The sequence below is a fragment of the Delphinapterus leucas genome, chromosome 6 (genome assembly GCF_059928025.1).
Source record: "Delphinapterus leucas isolate spDelLeu-1000000601 "Yukka" chromosome 6, BTC_Dleu_Yukka2, whole genome shotgun sequence".
NCBI lineage: Eukaryota > Metazoa > Chordata > Mammalia > Artiodactyla > Monodontidae > Delphinapterus > Delphinapterus leucas.
Window position 1 is genome coordinate 20652911 of NC_143134.1, and position 22227 is coordinate 20675137.

The 22227-nt window shown below is 41.5% G+C and overlaps 1 protein-coding gene across 2 annotated transcripts in view; it reads right to left on the reverse strand.

Annotated features, from left to right (window-relative positions):
* Positions 1-22227, reverse strand: part of DOCK5 (dedicator of cytokinesis 5) — a 216285-nt gene that overhangs the window by 84009 nt on the left and 110049 nt on the right. For both annotated transcript variants that reach the window (XM_022595031.3, XM_089912792.1), the window contains 8 exons: positions 20393-20522; positions 17864-17936; positions 14020-14162; positions 11146-11271; positions 6616-6740; positions 4571-4669; positions 2983-3055; positions 668-771 (listed from right to left, as the gene is read on the reverse strand). In XM_022595031.3, the coding sequence (XP_022450739.1) occupies positions 668-771; positions 2983-3055; positions 4571-4669; positions 6616-6740; positions 11146-11271; positions 14020-14162; positions 17864-17936; positions 20393-20522 (873 nt within the window). The remainder of the gene's footprint in view (positions 1-667; positions 772-2982; positions 3056-4570; positions 4670-6615; positions 6741-11145; positions 11272-14019; positions 14163-17863; positions 17937-20392; positions 20523-22227) is intronic.

A 22227-nucleotide genomic window follows, 5' to 3' on the forward strand; every position in this document is an offset into this window, starting at 1 on the left:
GGTCACAATGATACTTCACTGGGTCCTTTGAGAAGAAATAGCTTGCCATGGCTTCCAACACTATTTTTGAGCTCAGGAGCTGCTAAGGGAAATACACATCAAGTGGATTCATCTCAAAAAAGCTACCAACCGTGTGAAAAGCCTCCTGGATACTGTTGGACAAATGAGATCTTCCCAACATCTGCTTTCTGCTCTAAAATCTCAGTGGAAGCGATAGCTCTGCAGCAGTTAGAGGGAAGAATAAGGACACAACTGATAGGAGAGGAAAGGAGGCCACAGAACGGAGAAATGGTGCCTGGCTCGCGTTGATATGAAAACCACATCCTACCACATCCACCACACTCTAACCCAGCCCAACAGTGCAACTATCAACGCTCCACATAGGCTGATGCAAAGAGCAGAAGAACAGCCCTTGACTGTTCACCTCCACGGACGCCATTTGCACAACAGGGAGGGACCATCACTTAAAAGACTAAAGGGATGGGAGACCATGCAGCTGGTGTGACCACAGTCCTCCAGGGTTCTAGACTTGAAGGGGCAAACATGTACAGCCCGAGAGAAGTTTCTGATATTTATACACATAAGTCTGAAAGGAGCTTTCAGAACCAATTTCAGGGGGAGTAAATATGTCCTTAGTCACTTTCTGAGGCTCCTTCTTTAGCACCACCTTATAAAGCACCAGATCATGCCTCCCATCCTGCAGAGTGGTGCCGTCCGGGTTCATCAACTTCACGAAGGCCACCCCGAAGGCTCGCTCCGATTTATCTCTGGCTGAAAAGACAGGAATACATGTCTGAGCAGGGCAGAAAGATACCAGGGGCTGATGGCTATGAGAGCTGATGGCACATTTTGCTCTGGGGTTTGGTGTTCAATCGTGCTATAATCAACACAGTTGAGCGAGCCCCAATAAACCATATGTACTGTCCACGTCACAGACTCCTTGAAGGAAACAGTTCCCTAACTGAAATCTTCTGGTGCCCCCAAGTATGCTCCTTTTCCTATATTTGTGAATGAATGACATCAGTATCGACTCGGTCACCCAAATCGGAACTGTGGGTGTTGACACTGACCCCACCCCCATGCCAGCTCGGCGTCCTGAGCGCCTCTGGAGGCTGTGCCTTTTCTCTCCATCCCTGCTGTTCCCACCTGAGGCCAGCCCACCCTCACCTCTTCCCTGTATTCCCACAAGATCTTCATAACAGATCTCTCTGTCTCCAGCTCTCCTCCACCCTTTGGGGATCTCCAAAATCAAATCTAACCAAGTCAACTGCCCTGCTCCAAAACCTTCCCATGACCTATCTCACTACTGCTGTTCTAAGACAGACTCTGTCAGTATTTTGTTTATTATCTTCCAAGGTTTGTGATGCCATCTAAGATTTCTGTTCCTCTCTTCTTTCCAACATAGTAGCCCTGGTGCCAGGAGAAGTGGATATGTGTGTCCTGTGTCATTTGGGGGAGGAGGGTCCAGCCTCCTGAGGAAGCAAAGGGCCTCTCTCCTGGTCTTCAGGTGTTAGCCTCTGAGCTCACCATGTCCCCTGGCCTGCTTAAATGTCTATGGCCGGGGTGACTCACGGCCCGTTCTCACCACAGGCACACCTCTGAGGTCTGCTGTGACTCGTGTTACCCAGATTGGCTGAGCCCGGGATTACACCACAATTTGTTCATCTGTTCTCCTGCTGACGGCCAATTTGGGGGTACCATGACGAAAGCTGTTATAAATATATACGAAATCACGACCGCCAACACCACCCATACAGCATTCCTTAATGGCTCCTCCATAACAGAGTTCAAAAGAACCTTCATCTTTCAGGATCTGGCTCTAGCCTGCCTGGAATCAGACCACTGACATGTCAATCCAGGAACTTACTAGCCCTGTGACCTTGGGCACATGCCTAACATCTCTGTGCCTCAGTTTCTTTACATATAAATGTGGATTAAAATGTGTATGGGTCTTATTGATTACTGTAGATACTAAACAAGATGGTGTATAAATAGAGCTTCGCATAGTGTCTGGTACAAACTAAGAGCTTGATGAATGCTAGCTTAGTATGATGGAGAACTGTACGAAATTGCTGATAATTGACTATTTGCTGATACTTGACGATCTGATACTGACCTACAATAATGGCAATTTCAGATGGTTCAATCTAATGTCATGATGGCTCCCACTTTAGCCCTACCGAGCTCACTTTGCTTTTCAAACATATTTCTCCACCAGCACCCTTCACTGGGTTAACTTCTGCTCACCTTCAAGTTTCAGCTAGGATGTAGGAAACCTTATGCATAAATCCCCAGGCAGGGTTAGGTGCTGTGCTTACTCCTTGATGTTTGTTGCTGTAACACGTATCACGTTGATCTGAACTTCATCACCTGTTTTCTTGCTCCTCTTCCTAACTAGACCACAGAGACTTTTCAGAGCAGTGACTGTGTCCTATTTGCTGTCATCTACCCAGGGCCTGGCCTGCAGTCTGGTAGGTAGATGGCATTCAAAAAATTCAGTTTGAAAATAATCAATATTCTCCTCTGTTCACACCTTAGGAAAGTCAACTTATAAACTGTGATCTAAAACTTGAAACAGTTCTTTCATGAAAAAAAATAATTTGGGAGACAACATATTGAACAGTTCTCTTGCTTCAGGATTTCTCAGCAATGTGGCAACATACACGGTGAATGTCTAAGAGGGAGACATAATATACAAGCACTTTCTATCCCTATTCAACTGGGAAACTCTTTTTGTCAGACAGCATCTATTAGCACTGTAGAACCTTAGCATTCATAGAGCACATTTCAGAGAAATTCTGATATACAATGATAAACACAGATCTTGGAAGCCTAGAAAAATTCATTTTAAGATTTCCTTAGCTTCACTGAATCTTGAAATAAAGATGCCAAGTATCTCATTCTACAGACCCACAAAAGCACTGTCAAGCAAGAGTAAACACTGTTTTGATTGAAACGTGTCGTCAACCTCCTAATACTCACATTCCTGAGATGACCGGTGTCGGAAGGTAAATCTTATATGGCAGCGAGCAACTTCTTCTATAGCAATGGATACCTGCACAATAATGAGGAATATCAATACAGTCCCCTGCACTCATAGCTCGTTTTATAAAATGAGGCACATTTTAGTATCTGATCACAGGAGTAATTCCTATAGAGTTAGATTTGGTGTAGGGTTTCATTCGAAGGAGATTTAGCTATTTTTCAACCAAAAGAATCTCAAGAGAAGATCATCTTGGCTGTTTATCATAGATTCTGAAAACGGAGATATTACAAATTTCTAGTGCTTTCTCAAGTGTGAAGCAGGAGATACTTCAGGGGGAAAAGATCAGTACTTTCAGGTCTGTGTGCAAGAATGCAAGGTGTACATGTATATGTTAATAGTTAGGGCCTATAATAGAAGGAAAAGATAAAATACTGGGGACAAGGAAGTTTTTTGTTTTTTTTTTTTTTTACTGCTTACATATACAGAAGAGACAGGGGAAACAGAGGCATGGAGCAATGTACAGAGCAGAGAATTTGTAGCAAATAGTTAAATAAATTATGGCATGGTTATATAATGGAATATTATGCAAGAATCTAAAAATATACTTCTGAAGGCTTTTTAATGCCTCAAGAGAGTTTGAAAAGGCACAATATAAATTTGTATGAATGTCATGATCCAAATCCTATGAAGTATATAAAATTGTGGAAAATGGTTACTTCTGAATTAAGATATTAATGCAACTTTTTTTTTAGTTTTCTACGGAGAGCTCATAAAACCTTGACAATCAGAAAAAGCCGACGTGGATAAAGAACAAGGTCCTATTGTAGAGCACAGAGAACTACATTCAATACCCCGAAGTCAACCATAATGGAAAAGAATATAAAAAAGAATGTATATATATGTATAACTGAATCGCTTTGCTATACAGCAGAAATTAACACAACACTGTAAATCAACTATACTTCAGTAAAAAACCAGAACAACAAAAAAGGAAAGAGTTGATGGAGTCTGGGGCTCAGAAGAAGTGGAATCCAGTTTAGGCTCCGACACGAGCAGCTAGAGGAACTTGGTCACTTCACTTTTCTGAGTGTCAGTTACGTCATCAGAAAATGAGCTGCTGCAACTCGGACCGTTTGTCGCAGAGCTACCGTGAGGCTCACGCGAGCGGACTGATCTCAAGAGCACTTTGGAATTTGTAAGACACATATTTAAATTGAAAAGAAGCCCAGCTAACTTGGTTACAGGCCAAGAAGGAAAGAAATGTTAGGAAACTGCTTGCACAGTGTGAAAATTTCCAGTTGGTTCTGGACCATCTTGGCAGCCTCTTACATCATTACAACATCAAGTTTCTCTCTTCCAATTTCAACACGTTTACGAAAGAGAATGTTACTTAAGGTTTCTGAAGTTTACGAAAGAGAAATGAGCTTCTGCAGAGCTACGATGATCAATTCATTTCTGATTGCACACCACAGGCAACCTATCTAAAACTTCAGGATAAAGGAGGAGCGATTTGTGGGTAAAAAGAAGAAAGGAATCTAAACGAGGTTTCATATATGATAGGGGTTACTGATGATACATTCTCACCTTGACAGTCTCATACCAACAGGGCTGCTTGACTTGGTAATAGACCACTGATTTGTACTCGGAAATGCCTTCGTATCCAGCACCAGGATGAATTGCTTTCTTCAGATGGAAAGAAAAAATTAGGAGGGGGTAGTAATATCTAGAACACTAAGGGTATTCCACATGGCCAGCACATGCCTTACACTGGCATACATAAGCTGATTACGGGGTGAACAGTAGAGCGAGAATGAGTTTCCAAGAAAATATGGTATATATATACACACAATGGGATACTACTCAGCTATAAAAAAACGAATGAAATAATGCCATCTGTAGCCACATGGATGGACCTAGAGATTACCATACTAAGTGAAGTAAGTCAGAAAGAGAAAGACAAACATCATATGATATCACTTGCATGTGGAACCTTAAAGAAAATGATACAAATGTACAAAACATTTCTATTTACAAAACAGAAAGACTCACAGACATAGAAAACAAACTTATGGTTACCAAAGGAGAAAGGTAGCGGGGAGGGATAATTAGGAAGTTGGCATTGACATATACACACTACTATATATAAAATAGATACACAACAAGGACCTACTGTATAGCACAAGGAACTATATTCAATATCTTGTAATAACTGATAATGAAAAAGAATCTGAAAAATAATATAGATAGATAGACAGATGGATGGATAACGGAACCACTTTGTTGTATGCCTGAAACTAACACAACGTTGTAAATCAACTACACTTCAATAAAAAAAATAATTAAAAAAAAAGAACGAGTTTCTAGCACTTTGAGGGTCCAAGTGTCTCAGTGTGTAGTAGCTAAGGCACCCAGCACAAGCTTAACATTCCCCTTTGCTGGAACTTTTCTTCTCTCTTCCATCCCAGCCATACACTGTCCTTTCTTTCTTTCTTCTTTCCTCTCTCAGGGAACAGAGGCCTCGAGAGGGTGACCGGGAGCTCCAGCATGTGTGCAGACACACTGCTGTGTGAGGTCCTGTCTATACTCTGCTTTAAGGACCTGGTGTAGGTGTGGCATGTTCACTAGAACTTAGGGTTGTGTCTCTTCCTAGAAATGAACCACTTAGTTCAGTAGCATCAGGCCTCCATGGGGGCACTTCCAAGCTAGTAAGCAGAGCCGTGAAGATGTGTACTTGAACTCCTAGGGCAAAAGGACTCTCAACAGCACAAAGAAATCAGTCCCGTACCGTGGCCCACAGCATCCTGCTTATCCCTCTATGCAGAAGACAACTTAGTCAACTGATTCCTTGGGAGATGATCATATCCATGGGGAAGTGCAGGGGTTGTGTACTCGGCTGTGCCCCCGCCGTGAGGGACTCAGTGAATGGAGTGCATTCCGAAGCAGGTAAGTATGGCTCATACAAGAGGAGCCAGATGTCAGCTGGGACAATGAAAGCCTCCCCCTGCCTCTCCTTCTCCTTGATGTCAGAATGAAGAGTCACTTCTGTTGGAGGAACAGTGGACTGGAAGGCAGGACACCTGTGCCCATTCCCAGTGCCACCACTAAGTCCTGTGCTTCCCTGAGAAAATAGCTTATCCTTTCTGGGCTGCAGTTTCCCGATTCCCAAAACTGAAGAGCGTGGTAGTTGACCTCGAACCAAGAGCCTTTCTGGTGTAACAGCTCTAACAGGCGCATCTCCGCTGGTTTAGCTCACCCAGGGGGAGGGCGTGTGTCCTCCACATGACCTGGGCAGGAATGCCACACCATGCCAGCCCCGGAGGACCTTGTCAGTCTTGAAAGTGGCTAAAGAACTTGAAAATGATACAGAATCTCTGCATCGGAAGTGTACACCTGAAATCCCTGGTGGCTTAAGGTCTTTCTCAGCACAGGAGAAATCATGAAAACAAGAGTCTACATGAATTTATTACTACAATTGGTGATTGCTAATCACAAACTTAACAGGTTTCCTATTCTTTCCTTGTGAAACACCAAATGTGCTCTACAGTGGAGAACAATTAACATCATGCGCCAAGTCCTGTTGTTATAAAGGAGCGTGTGATGGCAGCGGGACTGCTGGGGACACCACGTACCTCCAAGAGCCTGCCCTCCTCATCATACACAGACATGGTCACCTCCACGTTCTTCGGTGTCTTCTTTTTCCCTTTGTCAAACTCCCCATGGATCAGGGTGACGTAAATATCATTCCGAACATCTCCTGCAACACGACAACCCAGCCTGTGAGTGGTGCTGTGTGGAGTCATTTTTAAATCTCAGGATGTAATAAGATGCAAATTATAAGTAAAATATAAAATGTTCTGACTTGGTAATAAACTATTCATACAGCAGAAGTTTCTATGTGTATTGTTCCCTGTAGCTTACCTCATTCTACCTCTCTATATATACCACAGTGTCTTTGGAATACAGTTTAGTGTCTATCAGCAGATGAATGGATAAAGAAGATGTGGTGTGTGTACACACACACACACAATGGAATACTACTCAGCCAGAAAAAAAGAATAAAATTTTGCCATTTGCACCGACATGGATGGACTTGGAGGGTATTGGTGAAATAAGCCAGACAGAGAGAGACAAATACTGTATATCACTTGTATGTGGAATCTAAAAATTAAAACAAACTAGTGAATATAACAAAAAAGACACAGCCTCACAGATATAGAGAAAAGCTAGTGGTTACCGGTGGGCAGAGGGAAGAGGGGAGGGGCAAGATAGGGGTAGGGGAGGAAGAGGTACAAACAACTATGTATAAAATAAGCTACAAGGATATACTGTACAGCACAGGGACTATAGCCAATATTTTATACTAACTATAAATGGAATATAACCTGTAAAAATTGTGAATCACTGTTGTGCACATGAAACTTACCTAAGATTGTACATTAACTATATTGCAATAAAAAAAACACGAGCAATGATTTATCCACAGGGATATTCACTGTGATATTGTTTGTGAATGTGAAAACTTGGAATCACCCTCAATTTCCAACCACAGAAACAGCTGAATAAATTATGGCACAATAAAATGAAATAATATTGATTTACTCACTTAAAAAATGGACTGAGCACCTACTCTGTACCAAGCACTGTGCTAGGTGTTTGGGAAACGACAGTAAGCCATGCACCAGCCTTGCTCTCATGCAGCTGTAAGTCTGGTGGGCAAGAGAAGCATTCTCAGACAAGATGAAATGCATCATTACAAAAGAAGGGAAAGGCCGGGCTCGGTGAAAGCATCACACTAAATCCCAACCTTGTTTGGAAGGTGTGGGAATCTCTCCTTTGAGCTGATACTGGAGGCATGGGAGGAAGAGGGAGAGAGAATAGCATGTGCAAAGGCCCGGAGGTAGTAGATATATGATGGAAGTCTTCAAGTGAGGGGAAAGCTGTGGTGAGATGAGGCGAGAGACAGGCATAAGACAAGTCTCCCTGAGGCCTGCAGGCCAAGTGAAGAATTTATACCTTCATCCTAAATATAGACAGAAGTCATGTTTTCAGCAAGGAGGGAGTGGGACGAAATCAGATAGGCATTTATAAAAGATCATTCATGCTATAGTGTGGAGAATGAGGCAGAAAGAGCAGAAACAGGAGAAACAGTTAGGAAGTGCTGGCACTTGTCCAGGGAATTGATGACAGTAGCTAGAAGTTGGGTAGCGGTAACAGGATGGAGGGAAGGGGGTGGCATTGAGAAGCCTTTGAAAGGGAAAACTGGCAGGTCTCCTCCATTAATTTTGTGTGAGATGTAAAGGAAAGGAGTGTCAAGGGTGATCTTCAGCCTTCGTGTTTGTGCAGCTGGATGGATGAGGGGCTGTTCTCTTAGATAAAACACAACAGAAGAGTCAGGTCTAGATGCCCAGGATGACAAGTTCCAAATGCGGATTTTGAGTAAGAAATAAACAAGGAGAAGAGTGATCCAATGGGAAGAGGACCCACTCAAGTCCTGAGGCAGGAAGCAGTTGGATGGATGGTTGTGGAGTTCAAAGGAAGGGTCTTGGGCCTACAGATTTGGATTTGGAGGCAACTAACACACAGAAGCAAAATGAGTGGATGAGATCCACCAAGGGAGGGAACAGAGGGGAGAAGAAAAGGGTCCTGTTACAGATTGAATTGCGCCCCTCCCCCCAAATTCATATGTTAAAGAGGTGAATAAGGTCAAATGAGGTCATATGGCGGGTCCTAATCCAATATGACTCGTGTCCTTATAAGAAAAGATTGGGACACAGACACACAGACTGAGGGGTGACGGTGTGAGGACACAGTGAGAAGGGGGCCACCTGCAAACCAAGGAGAGAGGATTCAGAAGAAACAACCCTACAGATACATTGATCTTGGACTTCCAGCATCCGGAACTGTGAGAAAACAAACTTCCGTCGTTTAAGCCACACGGCCCGTAGTATTTTGTTATGGTAGCTCAAGCAAACTAAGACAGGGCATAAGGACCAAAGACTGAGGAACTCCAACATTTAAAGGTGAGGTTGAAGATGCTCAGGTGGCAAAGGATTCCTGGGAGAGGCCTCAGGGGGATGGAGAAAAAGAGGAGTGTGTGGGATCACAGACAGCGAGGGGGAACATTTCACGGAGGGAGTGGTCAACCTGGTCACATACTGGCCTGAGGCGACCATTACGCTAAAAATATCCAGTGGACTTGGTGCCACTGTAATCTTTGGTGACTAGTGACAGCCATTCCAGACAGGATAGAGGGAGACTGGCAGGTGAGGAAACAGAGAGTACATAATCTCTTCCAAGAATTTAGCTACAGGAGCAAGTGCAGGAGAGGGAGAAGTTTAAGATGAATCTGCAGCCTGTTTCAATGATGATGAGAGGGAGCCCAGCTGAGGGATGTGAGCCCAGATCTTCTATTCCTCAAACCTGGCCGATTACCGGAATCCCCCGCAGAGCCCCGGTCATACAAACTGCATCAGAGTCTCTGGAAAAATCTGGGAATCGGTATCTTCATATTTCCCAGGTGATCCTGATTGGCTGATCCAAAGACTAGCATATTTGGGAACCATCATTCGAGATGATTTTTAAAGTCTGTTATAGCCCTGGAAGTTTATGAACCAATACTACTGAATAGAAAGCATCTTTCCAAGCCAGATTTCCAAGATAAATGCACTTTGTCCAAAAGATAAACTTCTCTATTTTTGTTTTTCAGATTTCGGTCTTGCTGTAGCAATAAAACTGCCTTCAGTTATAGGAAGAGTATCAATACTTATTTTTATAAACAACAAGAAGACAAAACATTTTCCTAGAATGTTGATGAATATGTATTAGGGTGAAATGGCCCTGGAAGGGATGAAGTAGGCAGATGAAAAACTACTTTTCATGAGAAAAGAAGAAAATGATAATCTCAATTTTAGAACCCTTTCATTCATTCCACAAATATACTTTTAATACCCACCATGTACAGAAATGTGTGAGGCATCAAATTATTACTGCTCCTTAATTTCCCAAAGGAGAAACAAGATCTTGTATTAGTTTAAAAGAACCTGAATTTTTATGCAATAAACAGCTTGGTTTTTGAGAATTTTTCTAACATGCCAAAGATTGTTTATTCATATATTCTTTCTTCCTATCTATCAAATATACAACATACTTATATTTTAATAGTTATAACACATATATTTTATATAATACACATATGTAAGGTTCCTCGAGGGGATGATATCCTTTTACCACTATAACAATCAAGAAAGTAAATGGGGGCTTCCCCGGTGGCACAGTGGTTAGGAATCCACCTGCCAATGCAAGGGACACGGGTTCGATCCCTGGTCCTGGAAGAGCCCACATGCTGCGGAGCAACTAAGCCTGTGCGCCACAACTACTGAGCCTGCACTCTAGAGCCCATGCTCTGCAGCAAGAGTAGCCACCGCAATGAGAAGCCCGCGCACCGCAACGAAGAGTAGCCCCCGCCGGCAGCAACTAGAGAAAGCCCTCGCGCAGCAACGGAGACCCAACACAGCCAAAAATAAATAAAATAAACTTATTAAAAAAAAAAAAAGAAAGTAAATGGGTTAAATCAGTGAATTCACAAGAACACCTATGCAGATTATCAACACGCGGTGGCAAAAAAAGATGAAACTGAAGTAGGAAACTGCAGAATGTTTACATTCTTGTCACCACAAGTATGGGGAGAGCCGAGAACATAGTTGGAGCTTAAGCCACTGGAGCAGAAGGTCCAGCTGAGTCTGAGCGGAGTGGGCACATCGCTGGAATTTCCTGGCAAGGAGCTCACGGTGCTGGTGATGTCGTCATGAGAAGAGGTACGTGCAGATGAAGCAAATTATTCCCAGGACAGAGAAGCTGTGCTATTTAGCGCTACTTAATGGATGGTCTAGGAAGTATTTCAGAGGGGCTTGTGCAGAACATAAAGAGAGAGCAAAGAGAAATTTCTGAGTACATTTAAAAGCGTTCTCTTAGGCTTGCACACTGTGTAGTTTTCTAAGGTACTGCAACCCCGTCTCTATCTCCCACCGTCTCAATATCACTGAATGCAAATAATGAAATCTTATGGATCCATGTTGCCTCAAGAGTCCCATTAGAAGTGATGGCTGCATGGAACAAAGTCCTAGAGGACGCAGAACAGGTGAATCAAGCAAAGTGTTTACCTGGAAGGATTATTTCAGGAAAGCCCATTTTCCGGGCGATTGCTGTGGATCTATCCACCAAGTGTGAAAAGTTTTTCTGAACCTGTGTGAGGTCCCCCGGCAGGAGCTTCAAGGACACCCAAAGTCCTTTAAAGAAAGAAAAGATAAACTTTTAGCTCTTTGTTATGATCCATATAATAAACACACACAAACGCTGAGAAAAATATATGTGTGGTGTTGATACAAAAACACATTATTATAAAGATGTAAATTCTCCCCTAGTTAACTTAGAATTTTAATGATACTCCCAACAAAATCACAGTAAGGGGGCTTCTCTGGTGGCACAGTGGCTGAGGGTCCGCCTGCCGATGCAGGGGACACGGGTTCGTGCCCCGGTCTGGGAGGATCCCACGTGCCGCGGAGTGGCTGGGCCCGTGAGCCATGGCCGCTGAGCCTGCGCAACCGGAGCCTGTGCTCCGCAACGGGAGAGGCCATAACAGTGAGAGGCCCGCATACCGCAAAAAAAAAAAAAAATCACAGTAAGATTTCTTTGAGAATTTGACAGAAATGTGAATGGATGTTTACTTTGGGGAAAAAAAAATAAAGATAGCCCCTCTCAGATATCAAAATACTGTAAAGTTATAGTAATGAGTGGTATTAGTAGTAGAAAAGATATATAAATCAATGGAAACAATGAAATCAAGTACTATTATATACAGCAATTAAACATACAGCAAAAGAGATATAACAAATCATGAAAAATGGAACAATTCTATAAACGTGCTGGGATAATTTTCTAGCTACTTAGAATCAATCTAACCTCTCACGACACATTTTCACTAAAATAAATTCCTGATATAACAGAAAAGTGAACAGATAAAAAGACAGGAAATTAAAGGAAAAAATAAGTGTTTCACTATCAAATCTCTGAGTACGAACCATTTTTCTAAGTAGAGAAACAAATGAAGAAATCACAAAAGCAAAAGAATTATCTATACAAACTGAAATTGTGATATGCATGAAAAGTAAAAGGTATACTTCAAAAACCATATACTACATATGCCTATAAAAGGCATGGTGAAATACTTATAAGAAATTAGGAATTCATACTCATTAGAAGAACATTCAGATCCTCACAAATAAACAGAACATGAATATACAATTCACAAAGAAGTACAAAAGGTTTATAAATATTTGGCAAACCAGAAATTGAAAAGTATGTGTCCTAAGTAAGACAAATTGTTATCTTCATTACACAAAGAGTTCACAAAAACTTTAGAAAGGAAGGAAAACTTTAGAAAACTCCTAAATATCAATACATATGAAGGCCAGACAGTTCACTGTCACGTAGTTTTTAAAAATGCTACGGTGGTCTACTTTTCACCTTTCAAACAGGTAAAGATTTTTAAACGTCAGTTTGCAAAGTGGGCATATGGTAATTAGTGCCCACAGGAAGAAACCTATGGGAAGTATTCTGGAAATATGTACATCTCCAGGTTTAAGCTCATTCCTATCAGTTGCCCAGAAATCCTACTTCCGGGAATTTTCTTGGGGAGGCAGTCCTAAATATGGAAAAAGATTCATATATAAAGATAGTCACAGCAGAGTTATTTAAATTTATAATGGTAACAAAATAGAAAGCATTTAAGTGCTTACCTAGGAATTCCATGCTCAAAAAAAAAAAAAAAAAAAATATCCAAGCAATGGAATATTACGCAGCCACAAAAAATATTTATGAAGAGCACGAAAACATTTGAAAAGTGTATTGCTAAGAAGGAGGAGAAGGAATGGTATTCTTTTTTCAGTTTTGTTAAAAAAAATTGTACATACACAGCAATCTACTTAGTGTAAGGGTTTTCCACTTTAACAAATTATATCCTTAGGTTAGGAGTTCCAAAACAACAGAAATACATTTAGTTATTTATTTTCGGATTCTATGATTTATCACATGTATTTACTACTCAGGATAACTGTGAACACATGGCAAATTAAATATCCTGAAAATGTTTCCTAATTGCTTCCACTTCAGAAGACGATTACAGGGTGGTAAAAAAAAAAAAAAAAATTGACTCAATCTTCAAAATTATCCCCAAATCATCACCATTTGAATTTCAGATTTTAAACTATTTTCCCTTATTATTTGAGTTAAAAATGCAGTTTCAATAAGCAGAACTCCTCTGAGTTAAAACTATGTCAACAAAATGATATATGGAGGTACTAAAAACAACTAAAAATGTTGTGCTAGGTAGCCCATTAGTTTATATTAATACATATTCATTTGCATTACTTTGGTCTCCTTCCTCTCAATTTTAGGAAACGTATTGGGAGAAACATATTCAGAGAGTGGAACATAATTATCCTCAAAACTCTTTTTCTTAACTAATGAGAACCTACTGTATAGCACAAGGGACCGTACTCAATGCTCTGCGGTGACCTAAATGGGAAGGAAATCCAAAAAAGGGATCTATGTATACGTATAACTGATTCACTTTGCTATACAGCAGAAACTAACACAACGTTGTGAAGCAACTATAAAAACTAATTTTTTTAGTTTTTAATTTCCAATAAAAATTAATTTTAAAAAATTAAAAAAAAAAACTTTTCCTTTGTGCCTTGACCTGTGGAAACAACACGGGGATTACAGGTCAGACAAAAGTGAGGAAAGACTCATGGGATGAGAATCTGTTCTATAGAATTTACAAAATACAGCTGTGATCCAACTCTCTTAAGTCTTAACTGCCTTTAGACGGAAACTGAGGTGGGCAGTCCCCAGCAGGGTCTGTTTTATATCAGAGAAAGATAGTGAAAGGGCCAGAGTCCAAGGACTCAGCTCTGAGTGCCACCCCTCCACCCGTGCCAGAGTCCCCTCCCAGCTCAGTACATAGGGCTGTGTACCTTGTCCTTTGTGATTCACTTCCTTGGCTGCTATCACTTTATTCAAGACTGAAGTGAGTGGCTCATTCTCCCCAATCACATGGGATGTTATCAGGGGCGACATGATTAGCTGCCTCTGCCGGATATAGGTTTCCATGGCAATTCTGGGAAAGTCAGAAATGACTGGTAAGGAAAAAAGAGTAAGTCTCTGCAGCACAGCCTCAGATAGTGGTGGGTCCGATGCGCGTCAGTTGAAAATATAAACAGTAGAGGAACCTAACTACAGGATACTTTCCATCTTTATTTTCCCACCAGGGGCCTATCTTAGACACCGAATTCATCTTGAAATGACTTGGGGGAGTGAGGGGATAAATAAACCCCAAGAACAAACAAAACTGATGGTCAAATGTTAACAACTAAAACCAGGGGCGATGCTTGATGCACTTTATAAGGTGGGAGAGGCTGCGGGAATGGAATGGTAGATGGACGGAGGAAGGGGCAGGAAGACCCAGCCTCCGGGTCCTGGCTCTACTTGCCAAGTGAGCTCTGCTAGAGTCTCCCCTCTGGGCCTCAGTTTCCTCATCTGTAAGGAAATGGGCCAGGATCACATGCCTGGAAGGCCCACATCTAGTGACAAGACTCAATGTACAAGAGCGGTATGTACGCAGCGGCTTCGGGATGGTGTTCGTAGAACCCCACATGATGAAGAACTATGTTTAGGGTTGCAATGGCACAGACACCAGCAAACGAGAGCCACTTTAAAGATCACATCTGGCTGAGGCTCATACAGGCGGATCAAAGAGCCAAACACAGCCCCCATTCTATGGGAAGCACAAGCGCTATCAATAACTACATATCAGCCGGGCGCGGGACAACGGTGGCCAGTCTTCTCTGCTGTGGTTTCCTTCTCTTGCCCACGACACACAGGCCAGCTTTCTCTGCAGGGTTCAGACCTGTACCCTGACAATAGGGGGGAAGCATTCTGCAATATGTTCCTGAAAAGTGGGATTGCGACAGTCTGAGTTGTTTTCAAATGACTCCCTCTTAGACTAGCAGGATACACGCATAAAACTCTCCCAATATAATAATCGCTACAAAGCTTTCGAGGTGAGTTATGAAAGCATTTGCCATAAATCTTAGGAGTTCTATGCCAGAGGCTGTGATGTGCATCGTGAAAGCTGCAGTGGCTGTTGGCCACACAGTGAGTGGTAATCAAATTAGGGCTGGGCTCCTTGGAGACTCAAAGCTTGTATTATTATGCGGTGGAGACAGTCTGAAAGCTCAGTTTCAGCACGGCTGCTTAGGTAAGAGCTGGTTCAGAAAGTAAGCGGGGAGGCACATAACCAAAGAAGAAAGCCACCTCAGAAAGTGAGACAAATACAGAGAAACACATTTGAGATAACTCACATCCATAATGTGGCTCCTATTTTATATACATTTATAATATTTTTTGTATGGAGTAGAATAAATTTCATATTCATGAATGCTGCCCCGATAATTCATATATATTGAAACATATATAATATTATATATATTATTATATAATATTTCATATAACTCCCACATCCATGAATGCTGCTCCTGGTACACATATACATATAAAATATACATATATTATACATATATACATAGGACATAATTATAATATATGTATATATAATAGAAACAACATTCATGGATATGAAAATTATTTATATTTATCACAAGTATATTTATATTTTATGTATTTATATATTCACATTTATGCTATATATTTTAATATTTATTATATTTACACAAGATATTGTAATATAGTTGGTTTAATATATGAAATCATTTAATTTAATGCATTAATATAAAATTATATATTTTAATATATTACATGTATTAATTTAGTATATCACACTTATTTACTATACTTAAATAGACGTATTTACACTGGGAGCAGCATTCATGAATTTGAAAGTTGTGTCATAACTCACGCTAGCACTAAGCTACATAAAATATTTACCTCACCATATTCTTGGAGGGTCAGTGCATAGGTGGTAGGATACTAGATAAGTACATATTTTAAAAATAATTAATAGCAGCTTCTGGATGAGAAGGGAAGTACGACTTAGCACAAACTATTTATACTATTATATTTAGAAACTTATCCAAAAGCGCTGGACTTTAAAATGAAAGATAAGGATTTTTAGACTTTAAATAGAAGTACATATAATACCTATTTATTGTAGAAAGAACAGTAAGCAGCTAAACCAAAAGAGGGGCTAAATCACCTAGGGTTACACCAACAGAAATAATCACTGTTAATTATGGAGAATATTCTTTGAAATTTCTAAATTTTAAGGTTTTTAATGCATTATAACAATTTATATTCTTATAAGTAGTATTTATACCCACTGAACGCTGGATATCATATATTTTTAAAACTTCGTCAACCCCAAAACTAAACCTCATTGTTTCATTTGCCTTTCATTGATTCTCAATGAATTTATAGGCCATTTCTCTGCATGTGTATGTTTCCTTCTTACTCCCTTATGAACTTGTATTAATTCCTTACAATTTAGAAATATTTATTCTTTTTCATAGACATTGCAAAGAGTTTATTAAATTTTTTCTATGTATAAGTTGTCTAAAATTTTTGTGTGGCGAAACCTATCAATTTTTCTTCTTTAGGGGAATCCTTGGTGTCTGACTCAGAAAGGCCTCCCACACATCACACCGTATAAAACTTTTGTTTTCCTATAGTACTTTAAGATTTTTGGCTCTTACACTTATATATGTTATCATCTGGAATTTACAGTGGTATAAGGTGGGAGATGAGGATCTAACTTATGTTTCTTAAACGGTTAGCTAATTTTCTCAAACACTATCTTTTGCAGAGTTTATCTTTCTCCACTGATTTTAAATTATTTTAAAATAATTAAAATATATATATATATATAACCATATTACTTATTACTAATAAAATCACATATTAACTCAAATATCCTTGGGCTGGTTTCTGGAATTCTCGGTTTGTCATATTGATCTGTTGTGGTGGCCGCATACTGGCCGAGACAATCAATTCTTATCACTGACACGACTGCCCTGTTAGGAGTCAGACCCAGCAACGTCCCAGCCACCTGTGCGAGGTCAGTGGCGCATGCTTGCTGGAGTATGAGCCAGTCATGATGTTCACACGTACGCTCCTTCAGCGTTACGGGGATAGAGAGTAGCTCTCCAACGTCCCCCAGTGGCCCACCTGGGGCTCCAGCTCCTGAGACTCAGTATGGGGAGCTGAGTGCAGCTCTGCGGGGAAAGCTTCCATGCATTCCCAGGCTGGCTTCCCTCCGCTTGCAGGAAAACAAGGATTAGTCTACCCTTCACTCTCGCATCTCCTAAACCTTTGTTACTCAAAGTGTGATCCCCAGACCTGCAGTAGCAGCATCACCTAGAAGCTTGTCAGATGCAGACTCCAGACCCACCAGATCGTGTTTTCCATTCTAACAAGATCCCAGGTAATTCATATGCAGGTTACAGTCTGAGAAGCCCTGTGCTATTCTACTCGATTCCTCGTCCTCTGTGATACCTGTTCCACAGGACAAAGTACAGACAAACTTTGGCATTTCTGGCATTTAAATGGCACCATGATCTGGTAGGTTTGCCCCTTATGTTCCTTTGGTCATTTCTGTAGAATCAGGAAAGTTCAGTTACCCTCTTAATGGAGCGCCACATGAAGGACTTTGAATAAAGTCTTCTGTCAGCTCCGCTCTGACAATCTTCCCGCTTAAGAGCTTTCCTTTTCTAACTAGGCAAAAGGTTCCTAGCACCTGGTTCTAACACACCATCCAAAGGCCTAATCCAGGTCTCAAGTCACCTGGGATAATGCCACAGTACTTACTGCTGAAACGGAATAAAATGTTGCTTTTCTTCATCATCCACCTTCCCATGTATGATATCGGTAATATCCATCACTAGGAAAAAGACAAAGCTTAATTAAAGAAACTAATTGCTTCAGCCCTCAGCGAGGAACTATGGAAGATTACAGTATCAGCAAACATAGAACCCTGGAGGAAGAAAGAGAGCGAGAGCGAGCAGGGATGTTTCTTTTATTTCTTTGCCAATGATGGCTCCCAGTGTCCCCAGCCTAGCAGGAGATCAATTCATCAGGGACTCAGGCAGGGGCTTGGGTATTCTTGGATCAACCCTGCAGACGACCTCCTTTAAAACATTCTACTAGACCAAGTTGGTGAATTCTTGAGTCACGTGACACTGACCCTTTTTAGTAAGCCTGCGTTCCAAGACAGGAGTTTCTTGGCAGGAGTGTCAATACAATAAAAGACCTGGGAGAGGAACTCAAGACTTGCAGTGGTCCACCGTCCCTCGGATTTGACATTTTCTCACCTGGTTTCCACATAAATGAAGGGCACCAGGGCACTAACAGCACAGACTAGAAGACCATATAGTGATTTGGTCTTTGATGCCCGGTAGGAGCTATTAAGGAAGCGCTGTTGTAACCCTACTGCATGGATTATCTTATTTATACAAATATTAATATTAGCCCTACTTTAAGAGATGAGGAAACTGACTACAGGAAAGGTAGGTAATTTTCCCTAGGTCAGAAGTTTAAGTGGTAAAGAACTAATAAGTGGGCCATTCACTCTACAGCTGCTGAGGTTAGGCAGGGGCCATGGCAAGAAGCCATTCCTTGGTTAATAAATTACAATCTAGCCACAAAACACACACTAACGATCCACACCACAGGTAATCCGTTTGGCGATTAAAAGAAATACTGAGATATGAGACAATAATCACTAGAAAAACTAAAGACAAGAGAGGAAATGCTTTCTGAAATCAACCCGAACATATAGTGCATAAGGCTTGGGAATGAATAGTTAGTGAAAGGAAGCTGTAGAAAGCAGGGCATGACATCAACTTGCTATCAGCCCTTAATAGACCCCTGAAAACTGCATGCACCCGTGCGTGTGCACACGCACGCGCGCGCGCGCACGCTGGAGAATTTGTATTTGAACCCCCAAATAGGCAGTTCATTTGTGAATGACATCATCTAGTTACTCCTAATTTCTGGTGCTTGGCATCAAGGCTCAAAGTAAATGAATCTCCACGCCCTGAATGAACACACATACACCCTGAAATGGAAGAGCAAATAAAAGCCTTGAGCTTGACGTTTGAATCTCTATGGCCCAGTTTGAAAGACAACGACCTTGAATATTCCTGAAATCTTTTATGAAAGAATAGACTGCCGTATAGATGGCTAAGCAGTCCTGGGCCAGGGTTCCTTGCCTTTTCTGGGCTTTTATTTCAATTCACTATCAGGAAGTAGTGCTGTCCCCTCTAGACAGAGCCTGGCCAACCTTGAGAGCAGGTGCAGTGCAAGGCCGTTCAAGGGATGCATGAGGCACACAGCCTCCTGGGGTACAAAGGCTGCCTCACCAGCCACGTAACCCACAGGTCAACCCTGAAAACGTGCAGTTTCTGGGCCCTCGTTCCAGGGGCAGAATTGATGGCTTTCAAAACTACTTAGGGACCAAAGTGTCGGTGCAATACCAAAAATATATTTCCTCCATTTAACAAACTACAGAGGAAAATGGAGGGCCTCCTGGAAGGTTATGGAGTTTGATTTAAGCCAAGGACGCTCTTTGAAAGCAATGTTACCTTGGAAGAGCCAATTTCCTAGACATACAAACCACTTTCCCAGGAGAATTTTATTCAATTAAAATCAATACGCAGCCGCAGTCAGGGAAAATTACAACAGTCACACAGAGGCTTTACTGAGAGGGCCCTGCTGTGTACAAGACACAGTGCTGGGCAGTGAGGGAGAAACAAAGGAGGGGCATCTAGGTGAGGACATAGAACCCACAAAAAGCTACCTGGCAGTTTTAGGCAGTAAACGTGGTGTGCCTGATACTAACACTAACAACCAAATTCATCTTGCACTGTCTCTGAGTCTCCTCTCTCCTTCCTCCCTCTTCTCTGTATTTCTTTTAATTTTTTTTATTGTGGAAAAATATACATAACATGAAATTTGCCATTTTGACCATTTTTAAATGTACAGCTCAAAGTGGCATTAAAAACATTCACATTGGACTTCCCTGGCGACGCAGTGGTTGAGAATCCGCCTGCCAATGCAGGGGACACGGGCTGCTTGAGGCTGAATGACATTCCACTGTATGGAAAGACCATTTTGCCTATCCATTCATCCATCAACAGACAGCTGGGCTGCTTTGGCTATTGTGAACAACGCTGTGGTAAACATGACTGTGACAATATCTCTTTGAGACCCTGCTTTTAATTCGTTTGGGGATACAGAAGTGAGATTGCTGGATCCTAATCTAATTTTTTGAGGCCCCACCATACTGTTTTCCCAGTGGCCATACCATCTTACATCCATCTCAGGTTCTTTCTGTACCTGCCACTCCAAAGGGTCTCCGGAGTCCACATGTGTGCTTTTTGCCCTCCTTCAGCTCCATGTGGCCAACCCGGACAATTTGGCACACGAGGCTGATGCGGGGCCGGATGAGGTCTGTGCTACTGAGGTCCTACAGGGGCAGAGAGAACAGAAAAGGATGTCACCCTACATCACCCTGTCACATTCATTTCTCTTTTCTTTTCACTCTACAATAGAACACCGTTCAGAGCATACTTCCTAATGCTGAAATATCAGAAGGACTCCTCTCTTCCCCCTATCCACCCAAGAACTATCATAGCATCAGAGAAAAATGACTGTATTCAAAAAAAGAATTTTTAAAAATTCCCCAGCTCCTACTTCAAATTTATAAATCAGACTGTATTCAATCTCAAGTCTCCAGTTTACGCAGGGTATGTAAAAATGGGATCCCTTGTCATTGTTACTTTATATCCTGGCCAGGGCATATCTGAGCACCAGACGCGTTTCAGTGTCAAACGAAATTAAAACTTACAAGACATTGACATTTACTGGGTATCTACACATGCTGGTGATATTTCATTTCACCTTCCAAATAATCCTGTGAGGCAACTATGACACAGAAATTTACATGCATTGCTTTCTGCAATTATTCATCTGTTTTATGAGAGATATACATCGAGAGCTTCTGGGTGTGTGTTGACTAATGAGAAACGTGGCGATGAAATGTCTGTCTTTTTGGGGCTCATGCTCTATGCTTGTTTGTATTCCTAAGGATGGGTGAGTAAACCCACAAAAGAGCTCAAATATCTCATTTGCTTTAATACCAGAAATGATTTAACTGTATCTCAAATTCTTTTCATGAAACGGCTATCCAAGGCCTCTTTATTGAATCAAGAATTACTTTTTAAACAATCGATCCATATCTATCCACTATAATCAAATTAACTCAGGTCTCCAAGATAGGAATATATACCGATGACGATATTCACCTTGAATTTCTACTCTAGGTTTTGTGAAGTTTCTATTAATAGAAACATAAAGACTTTAAGTGACTGGTTACATAAACTGGGGCACACTGATATTATTTAATAATATACAATCATGTATAAATGAAGTTTCTGTAGAATATTCAATGACCAAAGAATCGGTCACCACATTTTATTTCATTGAAAAAGTTGGACATGAAATTTGCATATAGGAGGAGCCTAATTGGTGGGGGGAGGAGAGGAGGGGGTGAATTGCAACTATTCTGAAATGGTATTGATTAGAAGATGGACCAATGATTCAACAACACCTTTTTAATGTGTTGTTGTTGTTGTTTTTTAAATAATGTACGCATTGACTGATAAACGCCTTTTAATTTCAGGCGTTTCACATATCTCAGAATTGAGGAAATACTCTGCGTGTTGGGGAGAGGTTTTGGGAAGAGTTCTAAGCTCTTTTTTGTCGGTGTTTACTAGGTGATGAAGATGTGGATGGGTCAGTACAGGGATAGTAATACACCACTTTCGTCATAGGGGTAGGAGGTTAATAGATGGAATGAACAATAATAAGCAGAAATGAAGGCAGGCAGGAAGGAAGGCAGGCAGGAAGGAAGGCAGGCGGGAAGGAAGGAAGGAAGGAAGGAAGGCAGGCAGGAAGGCAGAAGGGAAGGAAGGCAGGTGAGAAGGAAGGAAGGTGGGAAGGCAGGAAGGAAGGCAGGAAGGAAGGAGGAAGGCAGGATGGAAGGCAGGAAGGCAGGAAGGAAGGAAGGAAGGAAGGAAGGAAGGAAGGAAGGCAGGAAGGCAGGCAGGCAGGAAGGCAGGAGGGAAGGCAAGCAGGCAGGCAGGAAGGAAGGCAGGCAGGCAGGAAGGAAG